This window comes from Meriones unguiculatus, chromosome 8 (assembly GCF_030254825.1).
Source record: "Meriones unguiculatus strain TT.TT164.6M chromosome 8, Bangor_MerUng_6.1, whole genome shotgun sequence".
NCBI classification, from domain to species: domain Eukaryota; kingdom Metazoa; phylum Chordata; class Mammalia; order Rodentia; family Muridae; genus Meriones; species Meriones unguiculatus.
In genome coordinates this window covers 69,995,543-70,018,406 of record NC_083356.1, presented here as the reverse complement: position 1 = coordinate 70,018,406, position 22,864 = coordinate 69,995,543, and the positions used below count along the sequence as shown (strand labels likewise).

General features: G+C 49.8%; 1 protein-coding gene across 5 annotated transcripts in view; it reads left to right on the top strand.

The window, feature by feature from the left end:
* Vav2 (vav guanine nucleotide exchange factor 2) overlaps positions 1 to 22,864 on the top strand; it is a 161,922-nt gene that overhangs the window by 96,699 nt on the left and 42,359 nt on the right. For all 5 annotated transcript variants that reach the window (XM_021651925.2, XM_060389752.1, XM_021651924.2 and 2 more), the window contains exon 4: positions 8,690 to 8,758. In XM_021651925.2, coding sequence (XP_021507600.2) covers positions 8,690 to 8,758 — 69 coding nt within the window. The remainder of the gene's footprint in view (positions 1 to 8,689; positions 8,759 to 22,864) is intronic.

Here is a 22,864-nt window from a genome sequence, read left to right as displayed (position 1 = left end):
TCAGGTTTATAGCAGTGGCCTTGCCTTATTGTCCCCACTTCCTAATGTTTAAGTCTCATTAAAGGTGTCAGAGACTTTCTTATACTTCCAGCCTGACTTTCATTGAAGAGTGGTTGGTCCTAGGCCTGCCGTGTGGTTACCGAACTGCTGTATTACCAGACTCTGTCCCCACTCAGCAGAGCCCTCATGTTCTCTCTGCCAGGCTGCCACTGGGGTTCTTCTACGTACAGCAAGATCATGGTGCCAGTGCTCACCATCACCTCATTTGCTAATTGTTGGAAGTGTATGGTTTGCTCCCATTTGCCAGATGAGGTCACTGAGGCTAGGAACTTGGATCCCAACTCCTGTAAGTCTGACTCCACCTTTGGACCTATGAACTCAACATGAGAATGTTCTTCAGGCCAGCTTCCTGCTGTCTTCTGCTGCAGCTACTCAGGCTTTCCCAGGCCAAAGCTGCTGTCCTCCCTGCTCTCTGTTTGTTGCCTTTATGGTGTGGCACTGGCCTTCTCCACTGACACGAGAACTAGCTGGGGGCATGGCTGGGAGCAGGCTACACCACTCACCCCACTGTCTGGACTGGGTGGGATGTCGGCTGAGGAGACTGAGCATGAGCTGTCTGTGGACTTGTTTTGACAGTTGGTTCTGTTCAGCAGGAGAGCTGTTTTTAATAAGACGCCAGGGTTTCAAGGCCTTCCTGCCTATTAGGATGTGGCTACCCAGGTGCCTGTTTGAGTAATGAAGCAGTTGTCATCCTCCAGGCGTCTTGTGTGCCTTTCAGCTCTGCTTGGCTTCCTTCTCTCTGGCAAATGGTGCCAAAGGAACCTGTGGCTCAGTCATGCTCCCCAGGTGTGGTCTCCACGCTTTTGTCACCCCTGCTGGCCTCTGTTCTCACCCAGCCCAGGCTCTCAGACATCATGTCTGGGGAGAGCAGAGCTGACCCTGATGGTGGTTAGTGCCAGTTCCTTTTTCCTGTGGTTTGAGGAAGTTTCAGGGTCCAAGGTGGAAGCCTAGCCAAGGCCCGAAAGTCATGTTGTCTACAAAATGTGGGACTAGGTGACCAGTCTGCACTGAAAGTGTCACCTTGTAGGACCCTGCATGTGGAGGCTGTTGTTTCTGCTTGCAGAATAGATGCATCTAGGCACACCTGAGCTCTCTGGCTGTCTCATATATTTGCAGGATGCAGACTCAAGGCCCAGCCTTATCCTTTCTTGCCTGTTGCACAGCCAGGCCATGAGGGACCAAGCCACCTGTGGGTGAAGCAACATACAATGGTTTGGTGATAAGCATGCAGTCTCGAGGTCATTGTACATGCTCTCACTGAACCAGAACTAGAATGCAAAGGGAGTGCTGTTGTCTCAAGACAGGTCTCATTCACCTGGAATGTGAATGAGAACAAATTTTGGGTCAAGTAGTTATGAGATGGTCTGATGAACCAAGTTGTACCCACATCAGGTGCTGGTCTGAAGCTCTGGTGCCTTCTGGGGCTACATTTGTTTCAAGGCTACATTTTTCTTAAGTCTGTCACAGAAGAATGAGCATCTGGAGGTCAAGGCCTCTATACTTGGGAGGAGACTTGGGTGGTCCTGCAGGCAGCTTAAGGAGAAGGCTCTTACCTACAGGAGCTCCAGGGTGCTGTAAGGCCTGAGGCCTGAGACCCAGCAGTGTGGGATTATAGGGTGACCTACACCACCACATAAAGGATGGTCAGAGAGTGTAATACTTGTATGGGAACATTTCCTGATTTATTGAGTGTAAACAATTGTGCTATCTACCTTTTGCAGTATGGCTCAGGTGGACAAAGGCAGGAAATGCAGATCTTTTACTCTCGGGAGCCTAGCTCTTGGCTCATTCCTCCAGCCCCCAACCCCCTCTGGAATGAACCAGGTAGAGGCAGGGAGGTATGACATCTCCCCAGTAGTCACTTGGGTAGGTATATGGTAGAGTCAAGGGCAGCAGCTTGGCTCCAGGCCAAGGTTGTTTGTTTACACATGCCGACTTTACACTTGGCTAGCTTACAGAGGTGAGAGAGGTTATTCTATTTTGGGGTGGAGGAATTCTTGGTAGGGAGGGTTCTATCAAGTGGAATCAACCACAGTTGTATTCCCAGGCTGGTTGCTTGCTATGGAAGGAGGGCGGCTGCCTCTGGGGTCCTTTCTCTGGCTACTGTCTTAACAAACAAGTGCAGACTGTGTATTTTCACTTGGTGGAGATCACTGTTCAGAGATGGGCACAGAAGTCCTAGGGTAGAAATCGTTAAGCCCCAGCTGCTTCTGGGGCTGTGACAAGTGGCCACTGGCCAGCTTGAGCAAGTGTCCCCTGTATACCTTGGAAGGAGACAGACAGGAAAGGAAGGAGGGGAGGATGGTGTTGTTGAAAGCTGGATTGAGCTTCATCTTGTGTTTGGGCTCAAGTCTCTATCCTCTGGCCAAAGACACTTCTGTGCTGTCAGATGCGGCCCCTTGGGGTACAGTAACTGGATCCCTAGAACAGGGCCCACTCTCTGAGGCAGGAGGGTCAAGCTGGGGGCTGGTGCCGAGGAAGGCTGGGCTGGAATTAGATGCTGCTCAGGAGGTTGGGCTGCTGTTGGACTTGAGATTCTGGGAATTTCTTGTCTGCTGTGGTTTTCTTCCTGTGGGGGTATCCGCCTAATCCCCTAGTCAGTGCAGGGAAAACTTGGCTTCCCAGAAGTGGGCATGAGGAAGGGAGTGTTCGGGAATGTTCTGATTGGAGAGAGGGCCTCACCCACTCTGGGGGCGGGGGGTCTGGCTTGCTCTCGCTGCCTGTCTAGGTCAGGATGTGTTCTCCCAAGAGCAGCCTCAGATTCTTCTCAAGTACACTTTGAAAAGGTACCCCCACCCCATTCTAGCTGGAAGTTGTCATTTGCTGTGGTTTCAGAGAGAAAGAACAGGGTGAGGACCTTTGATTACTCTGTACCCATCTGTCCATATGGTCATTCTCCCACACGTCTAGCCATCTCTGAGTCCAGTCACTTTCCTTCTCATTTGTCTACCCAGATAGTCTCTTCTTTTCCATTCTATTTCATCCCATTTTGTTCTGTCATCCTTATACCCACATGTCTGTTCACCCTTCTATCTGCCCATCTTCCATCCATAACACCTGGGCCATTGTAGTGCTAGCCACTTTGCTCTCAAATGTGGGCATGGGTAGAGAGGGTCACATCTTCACATACAAGGTGGGGTTTGCACTAAGTCAAGGGATGCTGGGACTTTGGTTGTTTAGGGTGGGTAGACGTCAGACAGAGAGGAGGGCTTGCAAAGGCTGAGCTGGAACCTGTGTGGGGACTGCAGGAGAGGTGACTGAAAGAGGACAGCGCCTTCACACCCTCCCACCCAGGCTGGTTCCAAACCTTAGGTAGCCCTGGTAGCTGCCTTGCCTGCTTGTCGCACCTGGCTAAGACACCTGCCTTTGTTTGGCTGTGGCAGAAATTAATCGGATTTGTAGCTCTGTTCTCCAGGACTTTGTGGCCCCAGCTAGTGACACTCCAATAAAAGTAGTCAGGGTTTGGGCAGCGGCATAATTCTCCCACCTTTAACATGGCTGTTTTAGCTCCATTGGGTAGGGTAGGTGGAGGAAATGACAAGAGGGGATGAACCGAGGAAGGAGACCCCCCAAAAAAATGTGGGAAGGAAAATTTGAGTGCGTTCATGTATAAAAGATTGTTTAAAAAAATCATAGGGATTGAAACATAAGAGGTTGATGTCAGCACCAACTCTCGTGTTCCTCCTACTCCTCACCCTCCTGCACTTCTTCCTTATTTGTGTGTGCAGATGCCAGACTGTTTTGGCGGCTTCTTCCTTGTGTTTGAGACATGGTTCCTTGTTCATCACTGCATACAACATGTCTAGCTGGGCTGCGAGCTTCCAGGGAGTCTTATGCCCCTATAATAATTGTATAATCCCAGAGCTATTACAGATGTGTGCCACCACCCTCAACATGTGTGCACACATGCGAAACACACACAAGTGGAGACCTGGTTATTTCTCTGCCAGCTTGGCAGTGGAGTGGAGTGCTTGTTCTGACCCCTGGCTGCTCCCCAGGGCCAGGCAGACCTTTACCACATACACCCAGTTAAGAGCCTGCACAGGGTCGTGTCCTGTAGTACTTTCCGCTGCTGCTCTGAACCCAGCACCAGGAGTCGCATCCCAGCACTTTCCCACCACATCACTTTATACAGATCACACTTCTTCAGGACTTAAAGGGGCTTTAAATTTTTCATTTACATTATATGCCAAGGAAACTTTTATTTTATCATAAATAAGAGTTTGTAGTGCTGGTCTGACTTTGGTCACCGTGACCAAGACCCCAAGAGAAGCAACTGTGGGGAGGGAGGGTCGGCTCTGGCTCAGGATTTTGCAAGTTTTAGCCCAGTTGTGGTGGAGAGGGCATGGTGGAGCAGAGAGATGGAGACACAGAGAGAGTATGCCTGTGCTGCAGGCTTTCTTCCCTTTCTCTCTCTATTAACTCCATCTGTCTCCCAGACTGTATGATACCGCCACCCACATTCAGGCACACCCTGTGTCTGCTTCCCCTTCTCCTAGGTAACTAATAAATCCCGTCAAGTTAACACCCAGAATTGACCGTGGAGATATTTTCTTTCATATTATAGAAGGAACAGCCTCCTTATTGGAAAAAGTAAACTGATAACATTATGTGCTGTTCCACAAGCTTGTACTCTTATGATGTATTTTATATCAGTTAAAAATAAATATTTTACCAGGCACAATTGTGCACACCTTTAATCTCAGCACTTGGAAGGCAGAGGCAGACAGATCTCTATGAGCTCCCTCTGCCCCCAAAGTATGTATTTAAAAATAAAAAAGTTTAAAAAGTAGAAAGAGCAGCTTGGCTGAGTGAAGGTGGCTACGGCGAGGACAGAGAGGTTTTGAGCTGGGGGTGGGGCTGAGGGAGCTGTCATGGAGGTTGCTGTAGAGGAGGCCCCCCATCACTGCTGAATCATCAAACACTGAAAATGTCAGCTGGCCCCCAGGCAAGGAGGGGATCCCAGCCAGTGTGGATAGCCAAGGCCAGTCCCCAGCTGCGCCTCCTGTTTGTAGCTGATTCCTGCTGGACCATGCACCTGGGGCTGCAGGGTGACACTTGACTTAATTAACGGGGCATCATTGTCTTCTCTGGAGATGAGTGGATTTGGCCTATAGCTTTTGAAGGCACCGGCTGCCTTCTCTTGCCTTTGATCTGCCTCCAGCTTGGCCTCCCCCCTTGGCCTTCTGGATTCTCCAGGGGAGTGGCCTATGTTTGACTCCTGCAGGGCAGTCTGGGCCTCCCCTCTCCCCGCCAGGATCTCCCCTTGCTGTCTGTGGAGGACAGAGCAGCAGGTGGAGAGGGGCATCTTTGTTTCTGCTACTTCTAACAGAAAGAAAAACAAAAACAAACACTTGGTGTGGCTGAGTGTTAAACTGATGTAAAACGGATTAATGAGAGAAACAGTTTTATCTTTTTTCCCATTTGAGCAAAGCAATTTTAGTTTTGGACACATGCACAGGCATCTCAGTAAGGGGCCTATGGTCAAAGCTTTCATAATCATCCTGAGCTTTAAAAAGTAAGCAGGGTGGCTGGTCCAGGAAGAGAGGGAGGAGCGTCTGGAGATAAAAGCCACCACTACTACCCTGGTGTAGTCCTCAGGGGGCCAGAGCTGCCCCAGAGTGGCTCTCTTCTCAAACCAGCCTTTTTTCACACTCTCTTTCCAAACATGAGTTCTTTTGCAAAATGAAAATTGTTGTTTTGTAGCTTTCCTGGGGACATGTGGACAGATGCCTACTTATCGAAGATAGGCACCAATGACAGATGAAAGAAACTGTTCTACCCAGACGTTATTGGGGTTACTCACAGGAGTAGAGGTGACTTGAGGGCAGCTGGACCATTGAAAAATCCACCCAGCATGAGTGGGACTCAAAAGCTTCATTCTGGAGAGCTTTTTGTCCCACTTGCAGAAAGCTCAGCCAGTCCGAGAGTAGCCTTTCCCCAGCAATTTTACTATTTATTCATTAAAATTACTTATTATCATTATCATTGTTACTGTTATTTAAAAAAAAATTTTTTTTTAATTTTATGTGCATTAGTATGAAGGTGTCAGATCCCTTGGAATTGGCAGTACAGTTGTGAGCTTCCATGTGGGTCCTGGGAACTGAACCCAGGTCCTTTGGAAGAGTAGACAGTGCTTTTTACCACTGAGCCATCTCTCCAGCCCGTTACTGTTATTATTATTACTATTTAGTATTATTACATGTGTATATATCAAGAAACAACAAGTTGATATACACATATATCAAGGAGTTGGCTCTTTTTTCACCATTTGGGCCTGGGAGATTAAACTCAGATCATCAGGCTTGGTGGCATATGCTGAGCCATCTCTCTAGCCTGTCATTGCTTATGCAATGTTGGCAAGGGGCCTTGAAAAATCTTACCTTTCAGAAGCTTCCTGTCAGAGACTTTTTGTTATTGTTGTTGTTACTTCCTGGGCCTTGTGTGTTTCCTTGACTTCCTTAGTCTTAGGAGCCAGGTTTCTCTCTAGGAAGGGCTGTTTCCCTTCAGAGAAAATAGCTACAAAGAGTCTATTAATTACCGGAGCCAATTGGAAGAACGTGTCAAAAGACATATTTTATAGACAGAGACAGAGAGAGATGTTGGCAAGGCATGTTTTGAACTTCTCTACGTCTTCTCTGAATCCCTGGTGATGAATGCATACAGTTCTTTCCTTACCCTCATCTCTGTGCCTGGCGTATGTGTTTCAGCTAGTCCCAGGGACGTGCTCCTGGACCACAGGCCCTGCAGGGGATGTGAGAGTGGACACTTGTATGACCTAAAGTCTCCGAAGCGTCACTGGCATGCTTCATGTGCCCATACCTTCTCAGTCTTTGTTATCAATAGAGACACTCCCCAGAGGTTCACCCTAGCCTTTTGCCCCTGAGATGGGTCTTGGGGGCACAGAGTTAGCAGAGATGTCAGGCAGTGCCCAATCATAGGCCAGTGAGATTTTCATGGAAAGAAAAGTAATGGAACACCTTAAGATAAGTAAAGGATTCCCAGGCAGCTCTGTCTCGTGGGGGTGTAAAAAGCTTTCAGAAGCCTAACTTCAGGAAATGGGATGACACATTGCTAACCCCTGAACTTAAATTCCATGCCTCACACTCTGAGCTGCACCCCAGTCCCCAGCTTTGGCCTGATGACATTGTTTCCCAGTGCTCTGTCCCCAGCAGTGGCTCGGTAGTACTGGTCTGCTTAGTTTACTACAGAGATGTTGAGATGCGGAGACAGCCAGTGTCTCATAGCCCTGAGGGGATCAGGGTGGGTGACAGTTCCTCTTTCGCTGCTGCTTGAAGCTGCAGGGGCTGCAGACCCAGAAGCAAGCAGATGTGGTCTGTGTCAGGTCAAGTACTGAGGTAGGGTGCCGGGAGGGGAGTGACACTATGGTGGTGTAAGGTGTGCTCCAGGCTGGAGTAGCCAATCCCTCGGGTGAGACTGCTCTACCAGTTGAGCGTGTGCTGGTGCCCATGTTGGGATAGGCTTTGTCCCAGGGAGGTGGGAGCCAGTGGAGGCTGAAGCCCAGAAGGGATGCGGCCATCTCATGTCTTGACCAGAGTTCTAGTTGCTTGGTGGGGTATAAACTGTGGGGGCTGGGGCTGAAGCAGGAGGGCCATTGGGACACTAGGATGTCTGGGTTGATGGTAGCGGACTATAAAACCCTGCTTACCTGGCAGGAGGACTAGGGGGAATCAGAGGGTCACCAGCCACTGCAGGGCTTGGATTTGGGGGAAGAGAAAGGATCAGTATGAGTCCAGAAAAGGAGGGCACATGAGCTGGCATCCCAGATGGAAACCAGGGTGAGTGTGCTGGCTCAGCCAGCCACCAGACTGGATCTGCACAGAGCTCTCCCTGTGTGTAATTTTGTTTGGTGAGGGACACCAAAGAGGAATCAGTGTCACGGGGATGGCCACACACTGTGGCCATGGCTGTGGCCACAGCTGTGGCCACATACTGACAAGGTGAAGGTCAGCTTAGGGGGCTGGTCAGTAGGGAGACCGCTGCTCTGCGGTTGTGGTGTGATGACTTAGAGGCTGTGGTGGTGGCGGCACATGCCTTGGGAATCACAGCTGTCCAGTGGTGCCTTCAGGGTCACAGCTCCTACTCCCAGGTGCTGTCCTAGGAGGGCACAGGATAGCACACCCTTGTAAATGGGCAGCCATGATGGGTTGGAGCTCTTTAGGACTTTTCTTATCTTTACTCAGCTGTTGTCTTCAGAGGCTCTGAAGAGCAGTAGGTGCTGAGCAGCCATCTAGACTTGCGAGGGTTGTGGGCCTGGACTGTGTTGTAGCTCAGGATATCCCGGGAGGTCCACATACTTTTTCTGTAACCCTCTGGAGTATGGCTGCAGCGTGGTGACAGAGAACAAAAGCCCTTGGACCAGGCTTTTCATATGCCTGTGGGGTATTGAGGCTTGGAGACTGGATAAGGGCTGATTCACCCATGGCCCAGGGGCTTCTCTGAGCCCACCTACCTAGAGGGCTGGGTCTGTAATGTGGAAGGGTAGAAGGGGCTAACAAGCCCAGCTGCTTTTGCATAGTCAAGCGGGCCTAAGGTGGATTTCAGGCAGGGCCCCATGGTGGCCAGGATGCAGAGCTCTGCTGTCCTCATTTTCGCCTTTTCTCTATAGGCCTTTTCCCTCAGAGGAGACGGCTGAGAATGACGATGACGTCTACCGGAGCCTGGAGGAGCTGGCTGAGTAAGTAGAGGAAGGAGCCTCAGGCTCAGCGGGTGGGGAAGCTGCTCTCAAGGGAGAGCCAGCCTTGACTGTCCTTTCTGTGATGTCCCTGCCAGAAGCTGGGGTTTCTGCATGGCCAAGTTAGAGGCATTCTGCCTGCCGTGCACCCTCTGCCGAGCTGCCTGGTAATTGCCTGGGTATCTGTTGGTTATGGTTGGTGGCCTTTCTCTTGGAATGTTTCCTTCTGTGGAGCTGCTGGGAGTGGCACTGGGCAGGCAGCCTGGGTGAGGTGTCCTTGTGTTCCTCTTTCCTGGCCTTTGGGTGCCATACTAGATAGGCTCTAAGCAGTGGGGCTTGTACTCAGATGGTCTTATAGCTTCCTGTTTTAGGCTATGGCTGGCAGGAGAGAGCTGGTTCCCTATGTCTTAATGGCCCCATGCAGCATAATTCCTCTAAGGCTTTTTTTTTCTCTACCACATACAGGCCAAGCTGGGTCATTTCCCCACAGGGATGACGGATCCTTTGGCCTAGCTCTGCAGCCTGCTGTGGTCAGATGAGTGGGATCACGTGGTTGGTGTGGGATTATCCAGCTCTCTGCTAGGGAAGGGAGGTAGCCCATCCTGAGCTTAACAGTGGGTGGAGAGAGGGGCCAGACATCTCCTTCTGACAGGGAGACCAGGCTGAGAGGATCCAGGCCTGCCCAGGACCTAGTTTGTCATTGGCAGCCCCTAACCTGAGTGTTTGTTTTTCTCTCAAGTTTGGGGCTCCTTTGGGCCTCCTGATAGACTGTTGTACTCATTTTTACCATACACATTGCCTTCTTCTGAGATAAATGTGTCCCTTCTGTGGAGACTGGACATCTCTCTCTCCCATTGTCTCAGTGCAGAAGAGCAGAAAGGAATCAAACGTGCTGGGTGGGGTTAGCGTGTTCTGCATACCTGCTGTGTAAAACCCCAAACTAGGGTTTGTTACACTCACACCCCTCCCGCCATCTGGGGTGTCTCTAGACATGGAGCACAGTGTGTTTGCGAGGTCTCTATTGGATGCGTTTAACCTTGTGACATTGTGATGTGACATTGCCATCTACAAAGTTAATGCCTAAGAGGCCCCCTCTCCCAGTTACAGTGTCTGAAACAAGTCTAGGACTTGTGTTGGGCAGCACTCATGGCTGTTTGGAGTCCCACACAGCCCACAGATGCAGTCAGACATGCCTGGAACCATCCACAGCTTAGCTTGTCTGTCCTAGGCTGGTGGCCCTGTCATGCAGTTCTGTGAAAGCTGGAGATTCCTCACCTGCAGGCATAGGGAATTCCAAAAGGGGTTGCCAGGAGGCCTGGGGTGATCCCATGGGCAGGAAGCCCAGACTTCCTTCAGGCATCTAGCTGAATCCTACTGGCTTATAAAGAGTCCCTAAGAAGGAAAAGGCTTCCATCAAAGTCATCCAAGGCCTTGAGTCCTTTGCCTGCTAGATACCATTGTGACTCTGACACATCTCCAGGGTCAGGGAAGGGCTTAGAATACTCAGGTGCAGGCAGAGCACCGTGGGGGTAGAGGATGGAGGCTGGTACATTCGGGCCAGTGGCACAGCACAAGGGAGATCCCCAAGGGCATGGTGCCTCTGCCCTGGTGCTGCAGTCTGAGGTACGTGCTGAGCGCGTGGTTATCCTAGGTGCCTTCACTCTGCGAAGCCTGGTGTGTCCTACCCATTGCATCCACACCCCTTCTTGCTATCTTAGAGACTCTGATATTAGGTGGTTAAATGTCTCCAGTGGACTAGAAGGGTCCTGAGGTCAGGCCCTGCATCTGAAGACTTCAGCCCTCAGCATGTGCCTGCTGTATATGGTATGACATCATGGCCCTGTAAAGAAGTCAGGACTCTCTAGCTTTTCTTGCTAGGATCACATACGGGACCCTCCCCTTCTCATGCTTTGTGGGCTCACGGATTGGGAAGTGAGCCCAGTGGGAGGATAGCATTGGTTTGTGTCACTCAACTAGTAAGTGGCAATGAGGACTTGAACTCCAAATCTGCCCTAAGTTGGGTGGTCCCATAGAGGCCGGGGAGCTCCGGGCTGGTGCTGAGAACAGTTCTCCTGACACCCCTCCTGAGCCTTCATCTATATCTTGGGGCAGAGTCCCTCAGGTTGGCACAGACTGGGATTTGGAAGGACAAGGATCCTGAAGGTCTTGTGTATCTAGGACCAGGTATGAAATACCTTGATACTTTCCCATGTTTTCCCAGACTGCTATCCTGGTGGTGGCCTGTGTGCCATGGTTCATGTGATGCATTTCAATTTCAAGGACTTACATGTGTCTGGAAGTCTGCCTGGAACCTGGTACCCACCTCCCTTTTCCTCTGCCCCTTCTGGTTGGCGACTGGTTTCTATCCAAACCAACCTGGAATTGCCCCCATAGGAATGCAAGGCTTAGAACAAGTAGCCTTGCCCAGACAAAAGCTGCTCCTCAGTGACATTCATGCTCAGCCCACTTAATCCTTAACCCTTCAGTTACTGCAAACCTGAATTGGAAATTACAAGCAAGGATGGTGAGTCTGAATCTTCAACTTGTAGTTTGGTCCCAGCGGCTCAAGTTTAATAAATCTATGCTCCTTCCCCCCTCCCCCCCTTCTCCTTTCCTTGGAAGGCAGATTTCCTGGTACTTGTCTCTGTGGAGCTGCTGGTGATGTTTGCCCATTACACAAACAGCCTGCCTGGGGAGGTTATGAGGCAGCAGCTGGGGACAGTGTCATCTGGTAGCAGCTGTGTGTATGGGGGAGCCTTTCAGAGTATAAGGGACCGAATCCACAACAGTAGCCACATTGCCTGTCTACAGGACCCTTCCAGCTACCCTGACTAGACACTGCAGCTTGTAGTATGGTGGTGGTGGGGGGATTCTAAGCACTGGCTCCCTGATGTGGCTGTCTCCTTGGAGCTCCAAGTATTGTCTGTTGAGGGACCATTGTATGCAGTGAATCAGCCATGCATTTGTTCAGTTGCTGCCTGGATGCCGAGCCTTGTCTGTCTAGTTAGGACCAGGCCTTCAAAAGGCTAGTGAGGTGGGTTTCCAGGCCTGCTCCTGAGACCCTGTGCTTTAGACAAGAGGTTAAAGCACAAGGGCAATTTTGGGGCAGGGTGGCTGTGTCACAAGGGACAGGTACAGGCTGCCTCTGTGACCCTGGCTGAGGGGTCCTGGATCTCCAGGTAGCACCTGGCCACATTGACCTCAGAGAGGCCTTGCTGTGAGAGCTGCCTTTTGCAGCCCCACAGCACATAGACTAGCCACGACAAGAGCCACCTTCTATCCCTGATTGTCTGCTCATACCGTTCACTCCTGGAGCAGTGGGCTGTGCCTTAGCACACACATTTCCTGCTCCTGTGGTCTTGCCAGGTTGCTTGCTTTTGTGTGCCTCTGTTTCCTTCATCATAAAGCACGACATTAGTACCTGTTCGGAGGGACTGTTTGGAAGATGGACAGCAATGCTGAAAGGTATGAAATGAACCAGAGGGTGCTCATAGGTACTGCGAGCACCTGGAGGCTCCCTGACCAAGAACTCCCTGGCTTCTAAGTGGCTGTGGCAGTGCCATGTGGAGGAAATCAAACATGGGTTACATACATGACTGCTAGTAGCCACATAAAAAAAAAATAGTAAGAAACAGGTGAAGTTAATCTGAAGAATATATTTTATTTGAACTGATTGACCCAAAATATTGCCAGAGAACTGTTGTCTGCAGACCAGCTGCCAACAAGTAATTGAGTTTTCTGTCACAGTTAGTCAGTCAGTCTCCCGGATGGGCACATAGTGTGTGATTGTTACATGACAGCCACTCATGGCCCTGAGCCACTGAGCTGGGCAGTGGGGTCTTGGTCTCAAATGTCCTTCCAGGGGCTCGAGTAGAACCCTGGAGCTTGAGCAGAACCCCTGGATACGGCTCTGTTCCCTCTTCAGATTGTCAAGTAATGTGTGATCAAGCAGTCAGAGCAGCTGGTTGAGACAATGAATACAAAACACTGCCACTTAAAAATGCCATTATTAAGCAAAATAAGCCCAAAAGAAGAGAGGCCTGCTTTTCAGCTGCTCTAAAAATTGGCACCCGGGTTTGCATAATGGCTTGCTTCTAGAGTGTCTGATCCTATCTCTCAAGCCTGCCCTCCCCCCATCTGCAGGGACCGGTGGCTGCTTTGTACAGGAGGGCTGATGGCACAGGAGCTATGTACATGTGAGGTGCAGCAGCCAGGACCTTGGGGTCACAAAGGTCTGGCCTTCTATTGTCTTTCAGGGCCCTCTGTGCCCAAGTGACATGGCTAGAGCATTCCCAGAGCCCAGGAAGGCAAGGGTGTGCATCACCCGTCTTAGGCTGTGTAGCTCTTCTGCCAATGCTGTGTGTTACTGCCTCAGGTTGCTTAGTCCCTCCAAGGGCCTCGGTTTCTCCATCTCTGCCCTGAAACATACACAGATGTCCCTTTGAGGTCACAGACGCTACAGTCTGTCATGACAGAGCCTGCTTTGTGCTGATACCATTGTCCTCTGAGGTGAATTAGTTCTCAGCTTTAAACAAATGGGCTTGTGCCAAGTGAGGGACTGTAATTTATCTGTAAGTGTATAGCTGCATGTTTTATTGGATTATAAAACAACTTTGCAGCTTTTAGCACTTCATGTCAGCATCGATTCTTAAGGTATATAAATGATGGAAGCTTGGAGCCCTTCTGTGCCCTGGGAAAAGTTGAGGTACAGAGGGGTCGGCAGGGTTGGCAGTGCCCTGGGAGGGTGACCGTGTTTCTCCCATCTGCTGCCAGAAAGCTCTAGGCCTGCCACTCTGTACAGAGCAAGGGCTATATCCCTGCGTGGGACCCTCAGTCAGGTGGAAGCCCATCTTTATCCCAGCCCATAGCCCTTCCTCCCCATCCTCCGTCTGCTCAGCACTGTCAGGGAAAGTTTAAAATCTGTCTTCAGGGTTTTCAAATTTGGTGCTGCTGATTGAGGCCTGTGTGCCCATTGAGGCGATGCTTGGGGCCTGGGATGAGTCGGGTTACAGATGTGTTTGCTGCCGTGTATAGCCTTTACGTGGGTTCTGGAGACTTGGCCCCAGGTCCTCACACATGTGCTTTCCCCAGCCTCCCTTCTGTCCCTCTTTTTTGGTGACCCCATGAGTTTCATTAGAGTTGTTGCTTAAAGGAACATGGTCACTTTACCAGAGGCTACACTAACCAAAGAAAACGTATCCCCACCCACTACAACTGTCTGTTGGGCTGCCAGGTCAGCCTCCGCTGAGTTTTAGGCAGGGATCTGGGAGACTCTAGGCCTCATTTATATCTTACTTGGAAACTTAGGGCCAGCTGTTCTGACTCTGTGGCCACCTATAGCTATAGCCCAGCCCTCCTGTCCGGGGGTCTGATCAACTGTCCAATTCCCACACCGGTGAACAGGGCTGCAGGTTAGGTTGGGAACTTAAAAATATGTTCCTATCTCATTTTGTCCAGAGAGTAGCTGACCTGTGCTGGTGGGCTGGTCCCCTTCTCCTACCCACCTCATACCCCCACCTCACCCCCGCTGTGAGCCTCAGTACAGTGGGAGTACAGGATCTCTTCCTGATGTGTGGGGTCAGGCTCCCTGCTACCCCTTCTGCTCTGAGTAACTATTCAGATGTATGCAACAGTAGATAAGGCACAGGATCTCACAGGACCAAGCCAGCCACGGCCTTCCTCTCTCATCAGACAGAAGCAGCCAGAAACGGGAGCTTTATAGCAATGTGTGGATATGCTGTCATTTTCCAGCAGGGAGCCTTTTGTCTAGTCTAATGGGGCCTTCCAAATCCAGCAATGTTTTTTAGAAACCCAGAGAGATAAAGACCCGGCCTTTCCAATGTCACATCTGTTGTGTTTGGCACAGACATGGCACACAGCAGCATGTAAGAGAGAACACTGCCAAAGGAGTAACCAGGCCACTTGGGCTTCTACTGTAGAAGTTCCATCACAGGTGAGGCACCTTTTCATGTACAAGGCACCACGTGACTGCCAAACTCCTACTCACTCTACAAAACCTAGCTCAGAGGTCACCTCTGAGAAGCCATCCACAACTCTGCCACATTAAAAGAATGCCTTCTTTAGATGTTTGTCGAGAGCACTAGGTAACTTCGATGTAATTTTCATTGTTTTCTACATCAGTCTCCTGATAGAGAGTGCTTCTACAGGTCTTTTGTAAGGAACAGAACAGGCAGGTTATTAGATCAGAGTCCAACACAGACAGAGTGATAGGAATGATAGAAGGAAGAGCCAGGACCAGTGAGAGGCTCAGCAGGTAAAGATGCTTCCTGCCAAGCCTGACAGTCTGAGTTCAATTCCCAGGACCGACAAGGCAGAAGGAGAGAACTGACTTTTTCAAGTTGTCCTCTTGTCTTCACACATGTATCCTGGTACTCATCCCCACCCAGAAAGGGGTTGGGTAGGACACGAGGGGTTAGTGGATGCTCAGAATATTGCATTCCTGGGTGAGGGATCCACGGGCGCTGCCCACATTGTCCTGCAGGCTTCCATGCCACTTTAGCCAACCATACAGGTGGGGCCTCCGCCCTTCATTTTGCAGTTGAAGATTAAAGCTCCAGGATGGGAAGTGCCTTGCTGGAGGCCATACCGTCTATACCATGTGACAAAGGAGGAACTGAAACCCTGGGCCATCTGCCCAGGGCTAGGCCATCCCTGTGAGACTAGCCCTATGACCCAGTGCTGCCTTGTCTGTCTGTGTCTGGTTCTTTTTTTCTTAAATGGATGTTTCTAGGATCTTCTGCTGGTTAGAAGGAATTCCCAGAAAAGAGGCAGTGGCTCTCTCTCTCTCTCTCTCTCTCTCTCTCTCTCTCTCTCTCTGTGTGTGTGTGTGTGTGTGTGTGTGTGTGTGTGTCTTGGGGAGGGCAGATCCCCAGGGGACTTGTAGCTAGGTTGGTCTTGCCAGATGGTTCCTGGCTTGCTTCTACCTGCAATCAGATAGTGATTAAAGGTGTCTAGGGCCCCTGTTTGTCCATATGTCCAGTCTATAGCAGCCACTCTTAGCCACCTGTGCCCTGAGATGAACTATAATCTGGTGTGGGCTGAGGTCACAAAACGTTCCCTTTGGTTTCCTAGTAACTAGTTCATGGTGGCTTGTCACAGGCTTTCCTGCAAGCCTCAAGCCCGGGGCTGAGCTCACACTGTGTGCCAAGCCTGTCAGCTCAATGTTTATGTCCCCTGTAAACACCCAGTGCCTGAGGCAGAGGGCAGTTGCTCATTTCCCCCTCATTTTGCAGGGTGAGGGGCCTGTGGCTCTGAGCAGCTGCCAGTTTGAAAACGAGGATCAGCCACCATGTGGGCTAGTGCGAGGCTATGGGCCAAAGGGGCTCAGGCAGGAGGTGGGAGGGGGGCACTTTGGGCCCCTTCTGGAAGAGTTCAGGCCATTGTGAGAGGAGTCATTGTTGGGATGTAGCATCTGTCAGTACAGCTGGCTTCAGGAAGCTGGAGGAGGGAGAGGGTGAGACAGGAGGAGGCTGGGCCAGGTAAGGGGCCTTTGCAGCCTGTGGCCCAGCTGTGTCTAATTGTCATGTCCTGCCACTGTGTGGGGTGGCCCTCCCCACACATATGTTCTGGTGCTTTCTCATGGCAGCTGGACCAAGAAGGGTGATTCTTGCAACCCTGGGAGACTAGTGCAGTCTCTGGGCTTTCACGGTCTAGCTTTTGTGTTCCTCTGCTGTTTAATCTGGTGTCATAAGGCACTTAGCATGTGAAAGGCCATGGCTGTCTTTGCCTGGTGTCTCTCTGTGTGTGAATGCCTACTGTGCATTTCTTGAGCACCAACCTCTCCATCCACCCCCAAAAGGGTCTCTCAATGGCCTTGAGTTCTCCTTTAAGGTAAGGTTGTCTGGCCAGCAAGTCCCAGACATCCACCTTTCTCTACCTCCTCAGACCTGAAAAGCACATGTCACTAGTAGTGCCCTGCCCCCACCCCCTTTAAAGTAGATGCTGGGGATTGAACTCAGGTCCTCATGCTTGTGTGTCAAGCAGTTTACTGACAGAGCTAGCTCTGAAGCCTAATAAAAGCTGCCATTAGAAAGGTTAAAAAAAAAAAAAGATTTAAGCCCTGGCTGTCCTGGAACTTGTCCTGTAGACCAGGCTGGCCTTGAACTCATAGAGACTCACCTGCCTCTTCTTCCTGGAGTGGTGGAATTAAAGGCCTGCACCACCATTGCTTGGCTTGAAAAAGATTTTTAAAATTTTATTACGTATGTCTCTGTCTCCCTCTCTTGCAAGGGTGTGTGTGCCTGCCACATGTGTTTGAGTGCCCAAGGGGGCCAGAAGGAGCACCAGATGCTCTGGATTGTGTTATAGGTGGGTGTAAGCCTGAATGTGGGTGCTGGAAGAGCAGCAAGAGCTTTTAACCATCGAGTGAGCTATCTTTCCAGTTCCGTTTCCTTCCTCCCTTCATTTTTTTAAAAGAAGATTTAATTTTAGAAGGGGTGGTGGTGGTGGTGGTGGTGGTGGTGGTGGTGGTGATTATCATCATCACCTGATGTCCCGTGCATGTTGGTATGTATATGTAAGTGCAGGGGCTAGAGGAGGCCAGAGACTTTTGAATCCCCTGAAGCTGCAGTTACAGGCAGTTAAGAGCTCTCCAATATGGATGGTAGAAACTGAATTTAGTCTTCTTCAAAAGCATTAAGTGCTCTTTTTCACTCTAGCACCTAAGACTTATTTTATTTAAAATATTGTGATCACATTTGATTTATCTTGTGTTATGTGTGGAGGTCAGGGGCCAGCTTGTAGGAGGCAGGTCTCTTTTCATCTTGTGGGTTCTGATGAACTCAGGTCATCAGGTTTGGCGGTGAGCACACACTGAGCCGTCTTGCTGGTCTTACATCCTGGGCATGGCCACAGCGCCTGTGCTGAAGTCATTTGCTGACTGAGCCTGTCTTCCGCTCTCTGGATGGTGTAGCATGCTGCCATGCATTGAACATTTATTTACCATACGCAAGGCCTGTGCTAGAGAAACTGAGTTAGGAAATACCTTGGATCTGCTTTACTGTTTTCCCGACTGGGGTCCACATGCAAGAGTCAAGTGCCAGGTCGGAATCTACCGGTCACCGTCCTGGAGGCCATGTGTGCTCACCAGCCCTGGCTGCTCCAGCCCTGTGTGGCGGGGATCCAGCTTTTCTATGAAACATGGCCCCAGGTGAAGTGGGCTCTAAGTTCAGCCTTCCATGTTCTGGGAGCTTGCTGACAGGACCAAGTAGGAAGGTGAGTGTTCCAGGGCTTGAGTCTTGGTCCTTGATGGGGATTGCACGGGAGGCTGTCTGGGGCCTTAGGCGGGTTCTCATGAGCTCATGAGAAAACATGAGTCAAGGTCCTTGTACAACCTGCCCCAGTCCTGCTGCTGTGCAGGACTCCTAGTCTCTCAGGTGGCCTCATTTTTCAGCTCCCTCCCAGCCCAGTGCTTCTTTCCTACTCATTTCATTAGTCAGGTTCTTACTAACAGGGCCAACTAGCCTCTGCATATGCTAATCTGTCTCCGAAGATGCAAGGACCTAGGTGGTAGGACCCTGTCTCTTATATTTGGAGATGAGACTTCTGTTTAAGAAGCAAGGAAACCCTGGGACATCCATGCTACTCTGGCCAGAAAGAAAGCTTGTGTTAGTCAGGGTTCTCTAAAGGAACACAACTGATAGAACAAGGATATCCAGCAAAAGGGATTTAATAGACTGGCTTACAGGCTGTGGTCCATCCGGGTCGTCTAACAATGGCTGGCTCATGATAGAAAGGCAAAGAGCACAGTAGCATGGCAGTCTCTGATGCTTGACATCTCAACAGATCTAGCACTAGAGTCCTGGAGGAGTCCTGGACAGCTGCTGGTTTTCAGTGTACCATGGACTCCTGAAGGAGCTGGGTTTGGTACTGGCCACAGCAGTGGGGTGGATGAATGAGAGTGAAGGCAAGAAGACAAAAATCCAATTTCTTTCTTCCATGTCCTTTTATGTGGGCTGCTACCTGAGGGCATGGCCCAGATTCAGGATGGCTCTTCCTTCTTCAGATACTAAACAGATTAAGAAAATCCCTTACAGGAGAGCCTAGCAACTTGGGTTTTGGTTCCACATGTAACTTAAAGTGACAACCAGAATTGGCCATCACGTAGCTTGAGCTTGTCACCTCACCAAGTGACTCCGAAGAAACCCCCTTCTCATCTAAGCAGTTTCCCTGCTAGATTCCCACCTTGAAGTCATCTCTATCCCAAGGATCAACAGACTTGGGTACAGAATTGATCTTAGGATAAATATGGGTCGACCCAAAAGTATCTGATTGGTGTTTGTTTATATTGATTGCTGAGCTTATCTTATGGCTATTACGTTACCATGTTTGATTTTATTTTTATAGTTTTATTTTCATAAAAACAAAAAACAAAAGCCCTCTTCTTGCCCATTCTCTTCATTTTTTCCTCTCCAGTACTTTGGCGCATGCATGTGTGAAACTTCAGTTCTGTGGTTTCCTAATTGGTAATAACATGCACGCAGCAGTTCGTTGACCTGAATTAATTAAATAATGGGCAGAGACTTCGTCGTTTGAATGCAGATGTCATCAGTGCGGGCAGTCTGCTTAGGGGCACCCTCTTGGCTGTCTGTTGGCCCAGGATGCAGACAGGAGTCGGAGTGGCAGGTTCTGGGCAGGCGACTTTGCAGAGTAGAGAGGGGATGTGGAGTTTGCAACTTTGAGGCTCTGCCACCCTAGGTTGAGGCACCAGAACAGCTTTTGTTGAACCTCCGCTCCCCCTTCTTCTGCTTCTGGCTGACCATGTTTGACCCGAGGGTGTTTAAGAGAGATGGTGGGAAGTGGTGCGTGAAACACAATCCTGCCAGGATGGATGTTCCTGGTCACCATTGATTTTTGGGGAAGGCAAGAGCAGAACGCAGCAGGGAATAAGTTCTGGGTGATCACCCTGGGGTGTCCCCAATATCTCAGTGCCACGTGTTGGGGTATCTGCTGGGGGTGTTCCCAGTGTCCCAGTAGGACACTGTGATGGTGGGGTGTCTGCTAGAGAGTGTTCCCAATCTTAGTCCTCTGTAAATGTTGTTCCTAGCTTCCTAGTCCCGTTGTCTTGTTTGTTCTGTGACCAGAGAGGGGCAAAGCGAGTCTATCCTTCCCCACCTAATGATTCCCTCAGGGCTTTTCTCTGGGTGTTTGTTGGAGGAAGGACGCCCCAGTCACTACATTGTTGCACATAATGGTTGCCTCTAAGCCTCCATTTGTGGTGGTACAAATGGGGGCTGCTTGGTATCTGAGGAGGTCTGATTCTTTGCAACGACAGAATGGTAGGGTCAGATTAACATTCCTGTAGCCAGCAATGACAAAACATGGGAATAATACATAAAAATATGCTGGGCAGTCACTGGCCAGCAGCCAAAAGCTGAGAGAAAGTGGAAGAAATATCCTCATAAGGAACTATCAGTGAGAGATTGTCTAGATCAGGCTGCCCTGCCCCCCCCACCAGGCATATCTGTGAGGGACTGTGTTGATTATGTTCATTGAGATGGGAAAACCCAGTCCACTGTGGGTGACACCATTCCCTGGCAGGGGATCATGGGCTCTCTAAGAGTGGAAAAAGTGAGCTGAGTGCTAGCATGTACTCGTAATTCGTCACTCTCCGGTCTTGACTATGGATGTGATGTGACTGGCTGTTTCACATTCCTGTGCCTGACTTCCCTGCAACAAAGGCTGTAACCCAGAACTGTGGGCCAAACAAACCCCTTCTCTCTTACATTGTTTTTGTCAGAGCATTTTGACATAGCAATGAAGCAAAACTAGGACAGAAAATGGTACTGAGAAGTAGGGCTATTGCTGCAGTGGACTTGACCATGTGGCTTTCAGGCCTTTAGAACCATTTTGTGGGAGGAACGTGGAAGAGTTTGAAACTTTGGGCTAATGAAACCGTTGATGCTGAGAGGCAGAGGTCTCAGTAAGCAGAAGCCCTAGATACCTCCTCTCACACATTGACATAGCAAGGGACCCAGGAGTTTCAGCAAAACGTGGAGGCAGCTGGAAGCTGAGTCCAGTGGCCATGTCAGCTTTGCTGACATGAGGACAGAGTTTGAGTCCAGCTGGCTACACCCTAAGAATAAACATGATGTCAGGAGAAGCTGCGGGATCCAGAGTCTCCATGCATGTCAGCCACAGGGTCTAGTATTCTGTTAACGAAATTAGGTGTCACGGCCTGCAGTGGAGTTTCAGACGACACTGTTCGAGGATTAGTTCCTTCCTTCCACCGTGTGGAGCCAAAGAATGAAACTCAGGTTGTTGGGCCTGGTGGCAAGTACTCTTACCCAACAAGCCATCATGTAAACGAAGGAAGCTGGAGGGGACTTGGACCCCGTCACAAACACTTATATAAGCTGAAGTGAAACAGCACTGTCCACACAGGCAGATGTGCCCACGGAGGACAGAACCGACAGTTCTGGAAGGGACCCAGACTTAGATGATGAGATGATGGAGTTTTGTCCAAGATGTTTGGCTGTAAGCAGCCAAACAGAAAAAAGAAAGTCTTGGTCAGGTTATTCTGGAACACATGGGCATTCCTGTGGGATGTTAAACACAGAACCTGTTCATTCGGATGGATCTGACACCTGACCAGAAGCACTGAAGCTGTTTAGGTCTTAGAAGATGTCAGGAGTCCTCTGTGGCTTAGAAGAAAGCGAAGGTTTCTCAGGTAAGATATAGGATTTCTTATGTAGGACTACAAATAGAATTGGGATGGCAAAAGAAAAATCCGAGAAGTTAGGCTTTGTTCAGTTAAGAACAAACGCTTCCCAGGGCCTGGGGAGGTGGCTTGGAGCTTAAGAACATTTGCTGTTTTCACAGATGACCCATGTTATGTACCCAGCTCTCATGCAATGGTTCACAACCACCTGTACAGTTCTTAGAGGCTCCGATGTTCTGGTCTAGCCTCTGAGGGCACCAGGCACACACACGATACACAGACAGACATACAGGTGAAATAACCATATGCGTGGAAAAACAGAAAGAAAGAAATACTTATCAGGGCAGTAGCCAGTCTAGAGATGGGATGAGAGGTTGTCACCAAACATATGCTTTTACTTGCAAATGTAAAGAGCTTAAAATTCAACAGGAAAAGCTTAAAATGCTCAGGAGTTTTGAATATACCTTCCAAAGAGGAAGATAGACAATCAACCACACCGGCAGTCAGTAGGAAAATGCAGAATAAATGCTTGTCCACGTCAGTGGCTGAGCTGAAAAGCATGGCCACAGCGGGAGCTTGCACAGGCTTCTGGGAGGAGTGTGGATGCTGCAGCCATTGGGAAGAACACTGGGCAGATGCTAGTGAAGAGAAGCCTGCCCCTCCCCCACCCAGCAGCTCCGGCACTCTCCAAAGACGTGAAAGTGCACACACACACACACACACACACACACACACACACACACACACGATGGGGAAAATGCTTATATAGCACTGCTGTGTGTGATCGTGTGTGCAATGCATACGTGTGCATGTTGGGACAAGGAAAACTTTGGGTTTTGGGTGTTTTTTCTTAGGTGCCATCTATCCATTGTTTTTTAAAATATATATTTTGATATATTTCTTTTCTGTTCTTTTCTTTCTTTCTTTTTTTTTTTTTTTGAGACAGGGTTTCTCTGTGTAGCCTTTCCTGTCCTGGACTCGCTTTATAGACCAGGCTGTTCTTGAACTCACAGAGATCCTCCTGCCTCTGCCTCCCTGAGTGCTTCGATTACAGGCATGTGCCACCATACCCGGCTTAAAATATATTTTTAACATTTTTTTCTTTTTATGTGTGTGAGCGTTTCACCTGCATGTATGTACATGTACCACCTATGTGCAGAGCCCATGGAGGCCAGGAGAGGGCAATGGCTATCCTGGGACAGGAGTTACAGATTATTATGAGCTGCCATGTGGATGCTGGGAACTGAACCCAGGTCCTCTGCACAACCAGTCAGTGCTCTTAACCACTGACCCATCTTTCCAGCCCTAGACTTATTCTGTTTGTAAGTATGTGTTGGATGGTGGCATGTGCAAGTGTGAGAGCAGATTTCCATAGAGTTCAGAAGAAAGTGTTAGCTCCCCTGGAGCTAGAGTCATGGGCAGTTGTGGCC